General features: G+C 46.1%; 3 protein-coding genes across 4 annotated transcripts in view; 2 read left to right on the forward strand and 1 right to left on the reverse strand.

Moving 5' to 3' along the window:
* The first annotated feature begins 634 nt into the window (after positions 1–634).
* LOC117893727 (vesicle transport protein USE1) lies at positions 635–1,746 on the forward strand. Of its 2 annotated transcripts, none has more exons than XM_034800448.1 (3): positions 635–1,014; positions 1,076–1,447; positions 1,517–1,746. In XM_034800448.1, the coding sequence occupies exons 1-3, from the start codon at positions 684–686 to the stop codon at positions 1,558–1,560; spliced, it is 747 nt and encodes a 248-aa protein (XP_034656339.1). In that variant the 5' UTR covers positions 635–683; the 3' UTR covers positions 1,561–1,746. The 2 variants fall into 2 exon arrangements, with proteins under 2 accessions (XP_034656339.1, XP_034656340.1); XM_034800449.1 differs by having other exon boundaries at positions 1,079–1,447.
* Positions 1,725–2,857, reverse strand: LOC117893729 (dihydropteridine reductase). The gene is made up of 2 exons (XM_034800450.1): positions 2,564–2,857; positions 1,725–2,462 (listed from the first exon to the last, which is right to left on the reverse strand). Exons 1-2 carry the CDS (start codon positions 2,645–2,647, stop codon positions 1,839–1,841), a joined length of 708 nt encoding a protein of 235 aa, XP_034656341.1. The 5' UTR covers positions 2,648–2,857; the 3' UTR covers positions 1,725–1,838.
* A 759-nt stretch (positions 2,858–3,616) lies between these two features.
* LOC117893726 (protein boule) overlaps positions 3,617–17,548 on the forward strand; it is a 30,070-nt gene continuing 16,138 nt past the window's right edge. Inside the window, exon 1 of the mRNA XM_034800441.1 lies at positions 3,617–4,315. The gene's annotated coding sequence lies outside the window, so the exon portion shown is untranslated. The remainder of the gene's footprint in view (positions 4,316–17,548) is intronic.

Consider the following 17,548-nt stretch of genomic DNA (forward strand, 5'->3'; position numbering starts at 1 on the left):
AAATCTGTTAACAAAAACAGGGGCCAGCACATGCGCTGGAGAGAGAGCGCGCGGGCTGGGTTTGTTTTTGCCGAAAAGGTTAACGCTGTCAGCTGCTTGATAACGTCTCGACCGTTCCCTCTCTCAAACACTTTGTAGTCAAGGAAACTGCTATGCCATCCAAAAATTACCTGACAAATCAGATCTTAACGCGGGGCACGCGGCAACTGTTTCCAAAAATATGTGCCCACCACCCTCATGGGCTATCACGAAGGTTTAATTGATAATTTCTGATATTGGTTGAGAGGTTTTCATTGATAAGATTTTGGTAGAAATATAAATACCCCCCCGCTGAATAAATCTACATGCACATTCTATGCTATGAGTGCTTTGCTGCAGCAGTTCTTAACGAACAACTAATTGTTTCTATTAATCTAATCAATTTCGTATTAGATATGACTATTTTTAAATGACTAATTGGCATTGCTTTGTTTTTACGAAATATTTAAACAAAAACGATTAAAAATTCGACAAATTGTTTGCATTTTGCTACAGGGCAACTACACAGAGTTGCATGTGCATCGGAATTTTGGCAGCTTATTTACATGAATTCTACACGCAAAAACAGCTGAGCAGATACCGATAGCTATCGATAGAAACTAAAAATAATAATAATTTGTTATTTTTTATGTTTTACCTGAAAAATGGCCACGAAGCTAAATGTAAACATCCGCACAGTGCTGAGCAACTGCGAGGAGCTGGCCAAGAGCGAGGAGAACTTCTGGCGCCTGCAGAAGTTCATCAAAGCGCTGGACATAATGGTGGCCGAACTGCAGGCAATGGACGACCCGCGGAGTGTGCCCAGGATCTCCGGGTACATAGAGCGCCTGCAGGCCCTCAAGCTGACCACCGGCTACACGGGAAGCACAAAAATACAAATGAATGCCAGTGAGGCGGGGGAAGTGTCCCTGAAGGAGATGCAGCAGATCGAGAGCACAAAAAACTACAACGATATGCGGAAGGATCTGCTGGCGGGTAAGAGGAATAAGACAACAAAAGTACAGCAAGCAATGACTCATCACCCTCCATTTATTAGTAGATGGCGATGCCCTGCGACGCCGACGTGGCGCTGACGAGGATGCCAGCGGCAGTGGCAGTCCCAGCGGCAGCTCCAACAACCCGGCCACTGAGGGCGACAACATGAACGAGGCTGTCAAGTATTACAATCAGAAGCAGGAGAAGATCACGGAGCACATGCTCTCGCTGACGCGCAACCTCAAGGAGCAGACAATGACGGCCAATCGGATTATAAAACGTGACACCGAAATGGTGACCCAATCCGCTGGCATGGCCGATCGCAACATCAATTCCCTCGGCAAGGAGGCCGAAAAACTCGAGCAGCACTCGCGCAGTGCCTACAAATGCTGGGCCTGGATGTTGTTTGTCTTTGTATTTTGTACATTTGTTGGTGAGTCATCTAACAAATGAAAGTCCAGTCCAATACATGACTAATATCTCGTTTTATGTCCCTACCCAGGCATGGTGTTCTTTATGAAAATCATGAAGAAAAAGAAGACGTAGACTGCTTCCTAGACCCAAACCTCAAGTCTCAAGAAGCTCTTGCCTGTCTGTCTTTATATCAATATGGAAAAAGCTTTAGTTCGTTCATTCCCCGAGCTCTACAAGAGTTCAAAAGGTTATCCGCGTCCCAGAGTGTGTTACCCCCAAATGTTTACAGATCCACATTAAACGATCGAAAGCCGCCAAGCGATTTATTCATAGTTTATGTACAAGCGAAAGCATTGAGATTTTGTTTTGAGCAGTCATCAGTGTAAGGGGGATTGGGTTGGCTTCCATTTCTACTCTGCGGCTATCAGCTCGGTGGTGCCGCTCTTGGTAATCAGCTGCAACAGGGAGCCGTTCTTTGGGCGCTCCTGAGCCTTAGTCCAGTTGAGGAACAGACCAGCCACCTCTGTGAGGGGAGTCCAAGTGCCATGATCTGCGTCTGGCATCCATTTGCGGTTCATGGGAGTGTCCAGGGTCACGGGCAGAATGGAGACGACCAGGGAGCCGCCGGGCAGACCAGAATTCGAGCCAGCAAGCGAACGTGTGAGCTGGTGGACAGCCGCCTTGGCCATGCCATAGCCTATCATGCCGGGAGTGCCCTCCAAGGCAGGCTTGGCGCCAGTCAGAGCCAAGAGTCCGCACTCCTTCAAGTGCTGAGCGGCAACGGCCGCCGAGATGCTGGATGTCCACACGCTCTGCTTCCACATGAGCTCAGCGTTCTTGGCCAGATCCTTCTTGGCATTGCCGCCAGCCCAGCCGCCGGCCACGCAGATCACGGCATCCAGTTTCTCGCCGGCGAGCGATTCTCCCACTTTGCCCACCACAGTGGCCTCCTGATCGGACCAGCTGCCATCGCGTGGCACCACAATGCTCACATCGGCCTTGTCGTTCTCGCTTAAGTCAATGCTGCCGACCCACTGCGCGTTACATGTCGAAGGTTGCCCAAGAAACAATGAAACAATTAAACCTCGTGGATTGCAGGTGAAAGGCGGCGACGGCGACGGCCGCGGATACTCACGTAGTTGTTGGCTTTGAAGTGATCGACACATGCGGAGCCCAGTGCTCCCTTGCCACCGTAGATGACGACTCGGCCTGCGGACATGATGCGTGCTGCCAGTTTTACGGTTCAAATTGAATTGAGAAAAGTCGAAAAACAAATTTGCGGCTGAGCTCCAGATAAGTTATGACTCAAAGCGTTGGGCTGGGGTTTTTGAACGCTCGCAAGGTGGAGACCCGTTCTACCGGTAATCGCAGTTTATTGGCGTCGAGAACGAGCTTTTGCAGCAGCAGCTTTTTTCGAAAAACAACTCAGAAACAGCAGCACCACTCAGCAACAAGTAAAAATCAATAAATTTTGAAGAAACAATTTCAATTTAACCCATTAAATGCATGGATGGCTATGATTACACTTTTTTGATGTTGATTAAATAAGAAAACTGAAACTTCTCGTATATAGCACTGACATTCAAATGGCAAAATGCTCTTTTTCGAAACCTTTCACCATATTATTGGCCTTAAATTTGTTATTAAATTGGGCAACCATCATCTCGAAATGGGTTAATCTTTGCAAAATTGGCGTTTGTGCAGCTCTACAGAACGGTCACACTCGAAATATTCAGCGATGGCGGTACCGTTTTGCGCGGGAGGCAGCTAGTTTATGGCTAGATCTGGCTATGTTCAAGTTAGATTGTTAAATTGACCTAAGATGGCTATAAAAACCCAAGTGCGAGAATAACTCACTAAGAAGCTCCATCTTGTGATCATCAAGGCCAGCGCATTAGCTATCGCCAATGATTAGCGGATTGATCAGTTAACCTACATTCCGCTATTCCCCAAAAGCAGCTATTTTTACCACAAACTCGGCATTACTGCTTGCAACGAACCACTCTCTTCACATCCATGGTAAGCAGCAAAAAGGTGTGACGAATGTCACAAAGAGAGCGAGAGAGTGTGAGAGAGAGGGTTGAAAACAGCATAGGCCCCCCAAAGAGCGAGTGTGCCGGACCTTTTGAATGACTCTACCATGAGCAGACCTTCCACCGAATCCACCGAATTTCCACCAGAATAATACCAATACATAACAGCTATATTGCAGTGCCGCTTTAGTCAAAGTTCCGCGAGCCGCACGAAACCCCAGCTGTGTTACATCACCGCAGCAGCAGCAGCACCAAAACGTTCAACTATTTGGTAGAAGAGAAGTTTTGCGCGGAAAATCGTAACGTGCTGTGTTTTTTGAGGTCGATCGGTTGGTTTTCCTTTCCTCTAGTTTGCCTGCCTCGCCGCCTGCCTTGCCCCGCCGCCGACGGACTGTGCCACACATGTTTGTGCCGTGCCACACAAAACAGAGAAACACACAGAAAACAGAGAAAAAACACACACACAGAGTAGTCGGCGCGTTAGTTTTTCAATTTCCACTTGGAGCGGGGGCCCGTCTCAGTCTCATTTCTAATTGTGATTTCTAGGAAGTAAGTTCTCTAGTGAAAAAATAGTCAAGTCAAGTAAATAATAATTCAAACTGAATATCGGAACACCACAAATAATACAACAATAAATGAAAACACCACCAGATTAGTAAAAAGTAATAGAACAAACCCACAAATCGTCCGTTAAATCCACGTATCGACGCGATTGAATAACCGTACCAGCAACCGACCCTAACGTAATGTGTAACGTGAACGCGAACGGGTGTGTTAAATAGATGAGCAACAACAGCGATAAAGTCAAAAATATCTTCGTGCACAGGGAAGGACGCGGCCAGCAGTAAATAACGGTAAGTGTGTGAAGAGGGGTAAAAAAAGGATGGGGGTAAATGTCACTGCGTTGAAAACACAGAAATTCCAGGCGAAAAATTCTCAACTCGTTTTCCTTCCGTCTCTCTCCTTCACACTCTCTTTGTGGGTGCGTGTGTGTGTTCATTTAAGCGGAAAACGTGTATTCTTAAGAAAAACCAGAAAATCGAAACCCGGAATTGGGTCACTATGTCAAACGCGCTCCAACTCTGTCTCTGGCTCCGTCTCTGGCTTAGAGTCTGGCTAACTCTCTGGTCTCTGGTCTGACTAAAACGTGTTTCGTGCTTAGTCAATTTGTTCTTTTTATCTAGTCGCAGCTGCGCCGCTGCCTCTGTGGCTGCCGTTGCCTTAGGCGCTGCTCTTTTGGCCGTCAACACTTGACGCTAGGCGGCCTAAACAGCATCGCCTACCAAATGCCTAAAAAAAGAGGGTGCGAATGTGTGTGTGAGTGTTTGAGAGAGGGAGGGGAAGAGAAGTTGTCTGATTGTCACCCGCGCGAATGGCTCATGTACCCTGTAATTGTGTGGAGTATATGCACATTGAATTGTGTGAAAGATAGGAACATAATATAATTGGCTTAATTATGAAGATTGAAATTAATTTGACAGGAAACGCGAAATTATTATTTATTTAACTTTTTTTATAATATTGGTCAGATTTTTGTTCGATTAATATGTATTTCCATTCATTAGTAAGCACTAATAGGTAGCTGCTAGCACATCACTGCGTAACGTTTTGTCAAATGGTCGTCCGCTCTCTTACTGAACATTCGCTCTCCCTCTCTCGTGCATTTTCGGTCACTACTCACTCGCTTCACTTGATCTTGCACTCTGTCGACGGCGACGCGACTGCGCTGCCGCGATTTTACCTTGAGCACGCCTGCACTTGTCGCGGCGCTCTCTGCTGTTCGCTGTTCGCTGTTCGCTATCCGCTCTCCCCCATACCCCTTTCCCAACTGCCAATGTAGTGTGTTCGTTATTTGAATTTTGAAATTCTGAATAAAACCGAAATTGGAGCCAACACCTTTCAAAACAGTTAGCCAGACGGAATGGTTGGTTAGCTTTTATTTCGGTTTTCCTTCTCTCCTTTTTGATGTTTGCCAATAAAATTATTACGACTTGGCCTGGCCGACTGCTAATGCGTTTTAAGGTCACCAGCAGCTCCGCTGCGTGCCACCGCCCCTGCCCCGCCATTCCGTCCATCCGCCGGGCGGACGAACGGGTGACCCAATAAAAAGATGTTTCGTGAGCGATGGATGCGACGGATGGTTGGCGAACGTGTGTGTGCGCGCCTCCGCTTACATTTCTCGGTCCATTTAACATGTGTCCGTTTTGGCTATTTCTGATTTGATTTATTTCAAAGTTATTTATTATACAACCAGGCCCAAAGCAAAACAAACAACGTTAATAGAGAGCGACGGGGCGAAAGAGAGACACCGATGGAGGGAGACAGCATGGCAGCTGGTGCTCATGCTCCAACAGGATACGCTTACGGATACGAACACGGTCCGGGGGACAGGGATTGGGATAACAACACGGAAGAGGAGCCATTATAGGTTGCTGGTTTACTAGTTAACGGGTCCCACGCACATGGCCTATACAACAGAGAGCGAGAGAAAGAGAGTGAGCCCCAGAGAGAGGGTAGTTGAAGAGAGAGAACGCTGTGGAGGCGGGACGGACTGACACTGACAGTGGAGCAGACTGCCTGTATAAGAGCAATAAATAATGCACACGAAGAGCAGCTAAGAGCGGGAAAGATAAGGAAGAGTGAAAGAGAAAGATTTAGTCACAGTGAGAGCAAGAGAGAGAGAGAGAGAGAGAGAGTGTCGCGCTGGTGGTCTCTTTGGGGGGTGTGTGTTTGATTTTTGCACTTAAGAGCACAAAAAGTGGCTTTGATTTTCGGTGTTGCCCTATTACCGGGGTTGGGGTCGCATGCCTGTGGGAATTGATTAGACGACCCCAAAGGGAGTCGGTAATGAAGAGTCATTTAATTGATAACAGTAAAGGGAATGGCTATGGCACACACACGAAAACTTTCTCTCTCTCTCTCTTTGTCTATTAAAAGTGGAGTGAAAGTTGTCCCAGGATGTTTTTGTTTGGGGATTTTGTAGGATTTTGTGGTCTTCACAAAAGTAAATATTTGGAACTCATATTTGGATCAATTATAGCTATGGGTGTTGTATACCTAAATACCTAAAATTAGTGAAATCTAATACGTATTTGGGAGAATGCACAGTAAATGTATTTTGTTCTCTGTCGACTTAAGCATTCTGTCACGTTAATCCTTATTAATGTGCGAATATTTATCAACTGTCTAACTTTGTTTACCATGTCTTGAGAAGCAAATCCATTCTATGTTTTTCTTTAAGAGTATTCCGCACTTTCCTTAAAAACATTTCCGACATATTGCTCTGCCGTTGTTGTCTGTGGGTGAGTGGGTGGTTGGCTTCCGACTGCGTGGGAGTTCGCCCCACATTTGCATTCCTCTACCGTTCTCTTGCAAAACTCTCTCTCGTCTCTTTTTCTCTCTCTGGATCCCTAGTATATAGCACGAGTTCCAATTGAGGATAGGGATGCGAAGGCTAGGGCTAACCTATATAATTTTTTTGTTCCGCTTCGAACCATTTCTCCTCCATCCCACTCCCACTACCCAGTGGAGGAAACGCGCCCCCTTAGCCCACACTTCTCCTGATTCTGCTGCTGTTTGGCAGTTGAAGGTTCTTTTTTTTATATTTTAAAGCATTTTTTTTGTTCGTTTTTCTTATATTTTTTCTGTGTGTGTTTTCCTGAGGCGTCGACAAACCGGAGACGGTGATGGAGACGTCGACTGAGACGCAGGCAGTGGGGAATGCTGACGCTGTCGTTGACGTTGACGTTGAAGCTGACAGCGACTGAGAGCCGAGGAAAATTTTGTGATGACGAGAGATGATTTTGGATTTGATTTGCTTTTTGGATTTTCTTCATGGTTTTGGATTTGGATTTGGGTTTGCAGTTGCTGTTGCACGACAACTTTTCTACCGATGAGTCGTCTACCGTTCTTTACCGTTGCTACCAAAAATTGCCTTTGGATTTCATCCTGTTTTTACTTTTGCCTTTTGGTTCTGCCACTGCTTTTGGCGTTGCTTGTCTCATGGTTTTTCATTTTTTTGTTTGCTTTTGGGTTTGGATTTAATGTTAAGTATACGCCTCAGTGAACCCAATTTAATTATCATGATTGTTTCTCTCGCTCTGTCGCTGTCGCTGATGATTCTGTTTTTGCTTCTGCTGCTGCTGCTTTTGATGGAATTTAAATTTTCCAACTTCACAAACAGAGAAAAGCACAAGCGCACCCACACACACACACACGCACGCACGTACGAGCACAGAGAGCGATTTTCCAACGTGTTTTTCATCTTTTCTGTTGTTTTTGTTGTTGTATTTTTCTGATTATGTAAGTGGAAACGTAGAGCGCTGATAAAAGCGATGGCTGGCTGATGGACTGACGGGCCCGGCCAGGGCCCGTTCTCTGGCCATAATTACGAGCTTTAGATTCGCCCTTCGCCCATTTTTTATCAGTGGCTGGCGTTATTTATGCGTCCTCCCACAATGACAAAAGAGCGGGCGGCGCTGGTGGGTGGACGGGGGTGATTTGGGTGCTTGATAGACAACAATTGAGCATTTGAAGTGCAGCCTAGCGCAAAGCGGGAGGAGAATAGTGGAGAGGAGAGGAGCAGTGCAGAGAGGAGAAAGAGAACAACTGTTTTCTGTTTGCTGTTGTTGCTGTTGCCAAAAACCCAAAACGAAAAGCAATTAAATGGCCATGGATCATTGCACAATAAGTAAAGAATCAACGAAAATGGAAAAAAAGAAGAAAAACTAACTGACTCGCTCACACACACGCAGCACAATGGTCATACGAGGGTGCGGTGTGGGGAGCAGTAGCAGTAGCAGTCAAAACATAACTGTATTTGTTTGGCCAGGCATATAGCCAGCGCTGTCGCTGTTGCTGTTGCTGTCTCTGTTTGACGTCAGCGTCGCTGCTTACGGACACTCTCTCATATGAGAATGAGAATGTGTGACAATAGAAGTTGCACTGCTTGCACACATGTGTACGATGAACTGCTTGTTGAGTGGAAGTTGCCTACGAACTTCGTTGATAGCTCCATGAGAAGCGCTTCTAAGTAATACCGACTAGTACACGTAACTTTAATTGGTTGGACTACAATAAGTACAGCTGTAGAAACACAGCTCAGGGCTTCCCATAAGAAATAATTATGTACAATAGTGTTGAATGGAACTGTTTCAATTGCTTCTCATATGCACTGCTTCACTTCACCCTTGAACTACTTGCTCAGTGAAATGAAAATGGTGGGTATAAAACCCTTGCAGATCTGATTTGAAAAATCTACTAAAATTAACCCTTTAAAAGCACATAAATAGCGCACCTTCAGTCCAGGCCTCTGTGGTTTCTCAATCACTTAGGGAAAAAGCGGCAGTCTAGTTTTTGTAATCAATGGAGGGGATTATATATTGATAGATTACTTTTAAAGCCACCAGAATACTGCAATTAACCGTAGATCCAATAATTTACTTCTCATTAATTTCCTCGTTTCCTTTAGCCACCTTTTTGTTGGGTAAAAAACGAAGTGAAAATCTCACGAAATTGCAATCAGTTAATCATAGACGTTTACCGTTCGTTATTGGAGCACTGTACTTGGCAGCTGCGTCGCTGTTGCGTCGTCGTCGTCGTCGTCAACAACAACTCTAATCGCAACACACCCCCCTTCCGCACACACTCACACACACAGACACAGACGCACCTACGTGCATACATACATATCTCCCTTTCGCCCCACTTGTGGGAGAAGAGCAGTAGTGCCTGTTTAATAAATAGGCCAAATATGTAATATTGCTAAAATGTGTTTATTGTAATCTCTTTCACATACACACACACACACACACACAACCACATATACAAGCACACCCACTAATATACACGAACGCACGTGCATCAGTGCAGTGCATCCCTTGGCCACCGATTGTACGCCGCGCTCAAAGAGCAAGCGCAGCCCCAAAGAAAGAGCGCAGCACATGTTTTGCGTTTGGTTCCAACTCTGCCACGCTCCCACTCTCTCTCTCTTGCTCTTGCTATCTTCCTCAGCTGACGCTGACTTTGACTGCGCTGCGCTCTGCTCGGGCTCCTCCGCTCGTGCTCTGCTGCTGCTCTCGGCTCGTTTTGGGCCCCCAAGTGGGCCGACGCTCGCTGGCCGCCGCTGAGTCGTTGTTCTATCGTCGTTGTGATTGCAACACTTTTCGATTTCACTTTGGCATTCTCCGTATTCGTTCGCCTCCGTTCAACGTTCAACATTCGCCTCGCCGTGTTCTCGGTTCTCAGTGTTCTCTGCTCTGCCCGCTACTCGGCCAAAATAAGCGTCGGTCGTCGCTGTCGCTTCGCGCGTTGAAAAATTTTCACGTTTTTATGTGTTGAACGAAAAAAAAATAACAACAAAAAAAGTTCTACATTTTAGCGTGGAAGCCAGCGTCGCAGTCAGCAGCACATTGTGTTTGTATGTGATATTGTTGTATGTGCGTGTGTTGGTTGTATGGGTGTGTGTGTGCCAGTTTTCATGCGTTCTGCCACTGCTGTTGCAACAACAACAACAGCTAAAACGTTTAACAACAAACAGTTACCACATCACCTGCCCCCCCTCGCTACAGCCGCACTTTCAGGCCCCCCCACTTTGTATTTTTAAACTGCGTTTTTTTCGCCAAAAAAGCCATAAAAAACATACAACACGAAAGATTTTTAAGTGTTGGCCGCGCGTACAAAAGTCAACCAACGGACAGAGAGACATACAGAAGAAAAGAGACATACAGAGAGGCGACAGAGCGGCAGCGGGAACTACTATTTCGGCCAAAAAGTTAATGTGTGTGAGCCATAATAAAAGAAATACATATGTAAATGTACATAGAAGATATATGTATGTATATATAGACACGTCTGTTGTATATGGAAAATTCTGTGTGTGAGAACGTACTTGATTTTGAGGCTCGCAGAACTGTTAGGATTTTGTTGTAGCTTTCGCCAGAAAAACACATTACATTATAGCGAAGGAGGGACAGCGAGAAAGCAGTGAAATAGAGGACAGAGAACTAAGAAGAAAGACTGTGGAACAGTGGGAAAAACAGATCCCATGTACCGAGAGAAATATCAGCAGCGAAGGGAAAGATAGCATAGACAGGAGACCGAAGATAGAAGAACATGAATCCAGAGATACAAAGTAACAGAAGAACTGACCAAGAGAATCGAGACGGAGAGAAGTAGAGTAGAGTGGAAAAACAGAGAAGAGAAAGAGCTAGAGGGAACCCCAAAGCAACGGACTAACAGAAAGCAGAAAACATACCAAAGGACAGTGAGAAAGAAACCAAAACAGAAGCAGGAAGCAGTTGGGAAGTAGTGGGAGCAGCAGTAGCCGAATAACAACAACAATTTCTTTTCTTTATGCGTGTGACACACAAAAGTTGTGTGTGTGTTTTATGTTTGTTGTTCCTCCTCTTTTATGTTGTAACATTTTTACGGTGTGTATACCACAGGCGACATCAAGCTGCTCCCTCTGCTGCTGCTCCATCCCAACTCCCCACCCGTAATATAACCATCGCCCATCAACTCCCAGACCCCTTCGGTATTCGTTCTTCCCCTTCCCCCTCGGTATCACCAATTGTTCTCCCCAAAAACAGAAAATAGTCACACAGCCGTATCAAAATACGGCGCGCTCTCTTTCTCTATTACGCTCTCTCTCTTCCTCGTCGCTCTCCCCCGCTTTTCCCTCTTGACAGTCGTCATTTGGCAGCGTCGTGGTCCTTCCTCCACCTCCTCCTCCTCCCCCATTGCCACTTCGTTCCATTCTCTGGTTCTTCCTCCCACAAACTCCTTCCCGTTCCGGTGTTTGTGTCCCTTGTGTTGCCTTTTCGCACACGTTGCGTATACGTAGTGCCCACGATAAACAACAAGCAACAACAACAACAAAAATCAGCAGTAGCAACCCTTCCCCACACACCTACATCCTCACTACATGTGGTGGGGGTTTTTCGTGGGTTGTGGAAAAGCTAGAAAATTTGTTTATTCAAATTTTTGACTGCCTTTCTGTTGACCTTTTTTTTGAATGCCATTTGATGAGTGAATAAACGATGCTTTGGCCCAACATTCTAACACACAACACACCCCAACTACGCCCACATATATGATATGACATTAGATATAAATTGAATGGATGAATGAAAGATTAAAACCCCCTAAACTACTTTCAGTCATCACTCGTTTGTGGCTCTAATTGAAAAGATTCTTCAAATAAAAACCCATCAATACGTACACCGTAATTCATATAAAAAAGTGATAAAAGATACAAAATTTATGCAAAACAAATATTAAACAACAACAATTAACCACAGAAAAGAGAGGTGCTAATATATAGTTAAAGCCGCTTACAGCAGGCGCCCCACAAAAAAATATTGTTAAGTTTTCGAACAAAAGTGAATCCGAGTTAGTGGAAAGTTTTTTCAAACTACATTTTGCTGCTATTAGCTGCAACATTGAGAGAAAACCCAACCGAAAAAGAAGGTAAAATATATACATATAATATGTATGCAAGTATGTAGTAAATGGTGTGTGTGATATTTTTAGTTGCATTTAGTTGTCGGTGATGAAATGCTTGGGAATATCAAAACGTCGCATAAAGAACGGCTGCTGCTGCTGCTGTTGAAGCTCCTAGAAATGCCAACAGTTTCGAAATAACCCACGCGGTTTCTCTCTATAGAGGGAGAGCGCGAGGAGAGCCAATGGGAAAATGTCGCCCCTGGGGATAGAGCAAAGATATAGAAGAAAAATAATGCCGCGTGTTGTTGCCAAGACTTTTCTATTGTAGAGGGTGCCATTGCTCCTCTTCCGATTGATTTCTCGATTTCCACCAGAACGTAGATGTTTTCTCTACAATACGAATGTTTTCGCTGGGAAAACATTTCTTGAATAACAAACGTATTCCGGGCATACACATAGAAAGGAAGGAGAGTCAGAGAGATACTTTTCCGGGAACATTTTGCGCCGCTTGAGGACATTTTCTTGGAGCTTTCAATTCCTTAAATCTTTTTGCCTTTTTGGCTTAGATAAATTTATGCCCTCTCTTGGGGGCTCCGCTGTAGCTGTATCTCTGTATGTTTTAGCCAGCGGCAAGAGACACCCTGTACATAAATCTAAAATTATAATGCGCACCCGCCCCCTGCACCCCCCCTCTCTCTTGCTCTTCAATATTCATATCACCCCACTGCCGCCACAGTCCTCCCTGTGGCACTCTTTTGGGCTCTTTCCCGTTTGTCGCCCTGGCTACAAGTGAACATTTTCCTTACTTGAGAGATTTTTTTCTTAAGAAGCAAAGCAACGCGACGAGACGAGACGAATCGCCTTGCTACGCGACTCATGAGATGCCGAAAGTACTTTTTGCTTATATGTTTTCATTTAATTTTCTTTTCGCTTAAGATACAAAAATGGCGAATGCCGCCGCTAGGCAGTAAGCTAGCAGCCAAGACGCCAGCCATCATTGGCGACAGCTGTTCTATGGGAGGAGGGACGGGGCAGCATGCCCTCTCCCTCACTCAGTCTCTGTGTCAGCTGCCGCTGGCAATAAAAAGATATAATACCCAGCGGCAGGCAGCAGCAGTTCTCTGCTCAGTTATCGAAACGATTTCTCGTAAACCAAAAAGTCAAGACACAAGGCTTCAAGGGGGGGGGGTCTAGGGGTTAGCGAGAGTTAAGGCCATAAAGAAAATCTGTGTCACATGGAAAACAAGGCGTTGAAATGTGCTGTGATGCCTTTAAGCTTTGACTTTGTCCAAGAATCGAATGTTAGGCCGGCGGCAAGCGACACAAAATTGTATCGGAAAGATGCTCTAGTTTGTGCCCAGCAACGCCTCTGGGCCGTGGGCCACGCCCACATGCAAAATGGTCACCAAAAAGCTACGGTAACCCGAACTTGCACTCTACCGTGGCCACAAGGCCCCGCTGCCCTCTGCCATGTAGCTGTTGGCCATTTGGACGCACAACAGAGGAGATGTGGGCCCAAAGAGAGAGGGGAGACAGAGGGACACACCCACCTGACTAATCTATATGCAAAAGAGAGAAGAGCGGAGTGGAGAGAGTGGTGGTGCTGCCCCCCAACCGTGTGGGTCAACTGCGTGCGTCTGTTATGGGCACTCTACCATTCCATTTGTTTCGGAATTTCAAAAGTGTGACCATAAATAGATAGAACCCCCTTCCCTTTGGGTCGATTTAGAGTGCTCCCAATATCGATGCGGATCGTAGATCGTGATTTGGTTTGGGGTTCTGGCTGTTTGCGTTTTTGCATCGGAAACAAGCCAAAAGTTGCGCTGGAGAGAGGAGCGCTATTGAGTGGAGCGCTGCATTGAAGCGGAATCAGTTTAAACCCCTTCAACTCCACCTCTCGCTCTCTATGCTGTACTTGTAGGCCTGGCTTAGTGCCGTGTTTTTCCAGCCATTCATTCAATTCATTCCATTCATTCAGTCCGCTCATTCATTCGTTCGTTCGTTCGTCTAACGACTGACTACATATTCCGTTTCCACGCTTCATTCATGCTTTGGAACAGCGCACAAAAAGTTAATATTAGTTATCTGCATATTTTCACGGTTCTCCAAATGCTGCCCACAAGCGGATGCAGCACACAGATATAGATACAGAGGCACAGATACAGATACAGGTACTCAAAACTACAGCTGCATATGGCAATGGAGCTGCGGGGCTTTGGAAGAAAAGTTTTGCTGAAATTTGTGTGAGAACTTTTATGGCACAAAGTTTTTTGCAACGATTTTCCAACGATCAATTATCGCATTAAGTCTATCGATTATAGTGTCGAATTTTAAGTGGAATGTGAAAAGCAGTTCGTAAGATACAAATGTATCTGCGCGTGTGTGTTTACTCATGTCTTTCCACGCGCCGCACAGATTTCCGGTTTTTCATTGAGTTTTCATTTTGTTTATAATTTGATTTGATTTTATTGTTATGAGGTGGAGAGGAAGTGTGGGGCCTGCTGCTAATTGGGAGATTCTCTAAATGAATCTTTCAACCTTCCAAAGAGATTGAAGATAGATATGCAGCTGCATAGATACATTTCGTATCTTAATAAGCGTGGCAGCCACAATGTCATGGCTGTAGATACGCTCGGGTGTCTCGAGTGTTTTATGTGTGAGATATTTCTCATTTGCTGTGTGTCTGTGGTGTGGGCTTATCTGTGATTTATTGTAGATACAGAGATACATTTGCATAACTCTAGAGCAAAATTAACTCAACACTTGCTACATTTTGGCATAAGCTGCAGCTGCAGCTTGCATTTTCCATTCCCTTAAGTGGGTCACAAAATTTAAGACGCATTTCGGGCCAAGCATATTATGGCCAACAGCGAAAATACAACACACACAGAGAGAGAGAGAGAGAGAGATATGCAGAGATGTATCTAATGGGAGGAGAAAGAGCCACAGATACAAAGCAGGCAGGGCTGCACAGTCAGAGACAGAGGCAAACGCTACAGCTGCAGGCAGAGGCGCATGCTACGGCTACAGCTACAGCAGGCAAAGATACAGCTAGAGGCAGAGCCAAAGATACAGATGCAGGTACATGCAGATACATACACACACACATTCATGTAGATACGGTTGTTCTCAAACCGAATCGTGGCAGTGGCAGCATCAGTGACTGATTGAAGTGCGAGAACAAAACCAGCAACAACAGAAAGTAGCAGCAGCAGGAGGAGAGGAGCAGGGGCGACAGCAGACGGCGGGCAGGAGCAGCATCAAAATTACTGGAGGAGAATGGGAGGATGGATGCTGGTGGTGCTGCCGCTGCCTTTGATGGAGGATGACAAGCTCCTCAGCTGCGCTTTTTTTCACTTTTCAACACACACACAAAGACACTCACCCTCACGTATACATAGAACCCCCTCCTCCTCCTCGCTTTCGGTGCGACCCATTGTCTGCATTTTTCGCATTTTAATTTTATGCTTTTGGCCTGGCCTACAACGCACCGACAAGAGAGCGGGAGAGAGGGAGAGAGAGACTGAGAGAGCGGAACAAAGGCAGGAGAGGCGGCGATGGCAGCTGCCGTCTACGAAAATAGTTGGCAACCTCTTCACGCCTCCACACACACACACACGCAGACACACACACGTAGACACTGAGAGAAAAGTGCCCCCTGCCCCATGCCCCCAGTCATCACACTCTTTAGAACTGCCACAAACCGTCCCTTACCCCCTCATTCCCGCCCTTGAGTCACACTTTTACGTCATTTTCTTTTCACTTTTTTGTTGCCTTCTTTTATTTGGACGCTGCCGCTGCTGCTGCTGCTGCTGCTGCTGGCTTTTCCTTTTGACATTTCCTTTGGTAGAGCATTTTCTTTCTTTCTGTTTTTTTCGCTTTTTGTTTGATTGCATTTTTATGGGTCCCTCCCGCTGCTCCTCGCTGCTCCTGTGACTGTTTCTGCGACTGTAAAATTTGCATATTCTTATGCTTTATTTTTGGGCGTTTGCTTACACCTGATGCCACGGGACCTACTGCCACAGGAGCCACTGTTTTGTCCTTCATCGATGATCCTGCGTGCTCCCGTCTGCTGTCTCCTGCTCCTCTTCCTGTCAGCTGTCTTCGGATTACGTATACGCCTTTGGAAATTGTTTTTTAATGACTTAATTTGCCACAGCATTTAATGGATGGGCTCTGCTCTCGTATCGCTCCCACAGAGAGAGCCGCTTTCATCCTTTCTCTCCATTAGGCGCTCGTGTCGCTCCCATCTCGTCGCCCGTCTCTTGTTTCTGTATATCAAATTCCGCTTAAATCCTTTGTCAGCATAGACAATAATCCGCATCAGGGGACATCCAATTCAACCAGAAGCTGCCAACCATCCTTGCCGCTAGCATCCATCGCTCATACGCAGCGTTGTCCCGCGCCCCACTGCCCTGCAGCCCTTAAGCCCTGAAACCCTGAAGAGTGGCAATAAATCATCCAACCGAAAATGCTTCAAAAAACGGAAACTTTTTGCTGCAGCATCAGCATCAGCAACCGCAAGCAAATACACATATGTCAGTGGGGGGCGGGATGGGGAGGATGAGGGGAGGAGTGGCATGAAAATGGTTGCAAAACTTCATGAGTTAGATGGATCTCTGGCTGTGGTGGATATATGTATATACATATACGAGATATTTGCCTGAGATTAATTCCAAAGCCAGAAACACCAATCCGTAGGAAGACTTCAAGTTATCCATCTCCCCCTCTCTCTCACTCTCTCTCTCTCGCTGGTATCCCGCTGCGGGGCACAAATATTGGACAAGGGCCAAAACAGGAAAAAAGAAAAAGAGAAAAAACTAAGATCCAAATACAAATAAAATACAAGAAGTTGGACAGGCAGCGCCAGCAAAAGTTTCATTGTTTCACACAAGTTTTTTGGCTTTGATACGCACACACACACTTTTGCAGCGCAAACATGCCACACACACACACTGATACTGTTGCAAAAAACTAACACAGGGATACTTGGTAGCAATTTGTGCTCGCGCTTTTGTAGTTTAACGTTTCCCTTTTGCTGCTGCTGCTGCTGCTGCCACCGCTGCCACTGGCTTCTACTGTCGAGGATTATGGATTTTTGTGTGTGCCACATAGTATATGTACGTGTGGGCGTCGGGTGGCAAGCAGGAAGAAGGGCAAAGCAGTAGAAGTGGGTGGCTGGCTGGCTGGCTGATGTGCGGAGCATGGAGCATGGATGGATGTGCCTCCATCCCTTGATGGCAGGCCATCAATTTAGCTGCTGCTGCTGAGGCCCAAAGCCCAAAGCCCAGCGTCTCGTGTCGTCTCCTAATGCTTCTTCTTCACGACGAGGACGTGGATGTGGATGAGAACGAGGCTGACGATGACGATGATGATGATGTTTGTCTGTTGGTTTGTCTGGCTCTGCTGCTGCTGCTGCTTCTGCTTCTGTGTGCTACAATTTCCTTTCACTTGACTGACACCCAAAAGCCCCGTGCACACCCATCGTCCACACACACACACACACACTGAGTCGGTAGTCCGCAGTCCACACAGTCCATGTCCTCGTCCTCGTCTTCGCCCAAGGATTGTATAACATGTGGGCAGAGCTGGTGAATGGCAGAGGTGGGCCGCGAGTCGAGCGTCGAGTCGAGGCACTCGAG

This window comes from Drosophila subobscura, chromosome J (genome assembly GCF_008121235.1).
Source record: "Drosophila subobscura isolate 14011-0131.10 chromosome J, UCBerk_Dsub_1.0, whole genome shotgun sequence".
In the NCBI taxonomy this organism is placed as follows: domain Eukaryota; kingdom Metazoa; phylum Arthropoda; class Insecta; order Diptera; family Drosophilidae; genus Drosophila; species Drosophila subobscura.

Excerpts from the sequence above, each read along its gene's own strand:
- LOC117893729 (XM_034800450.1), bottom strand. The coding sequence starts at position 2,647 with ATGTCCGCAGGCCGAGTCGTCATCTACGGTGGCAAGGGAGCACTGGGC. Across the intron at positions 2,463-2,563 it reads ACTTCAAAGCCAACAACTAC|TGGGTCGGCAGCATTGACTT; the intron begins GTGAGTATCCGC and ends TGTAACGCGCAG.
- LOC117893727 (XM_034800448.1), top strand. The coding sequence starts at position 684 with ATGGCCACGAAGCTAAATGTAAACATCCGCACAGTGCTGAGCAACTGC. Across the intron at positions 1,015-1,075 it reads GCGGAAGGATCTGCTGGCGG|TAGATGGCGATGCCCTGCGA; the intron begins GTAAGAGGAATA and ends TCCATTTATTAG. Across the intron at positions 1,448-1,516 it reads TGTATTTTGTACATTTGTTG|GCATGGTGTTCTTTATGAAA; the intron begins GTGAGTCATCTA and ends GTCCCTACCCAG.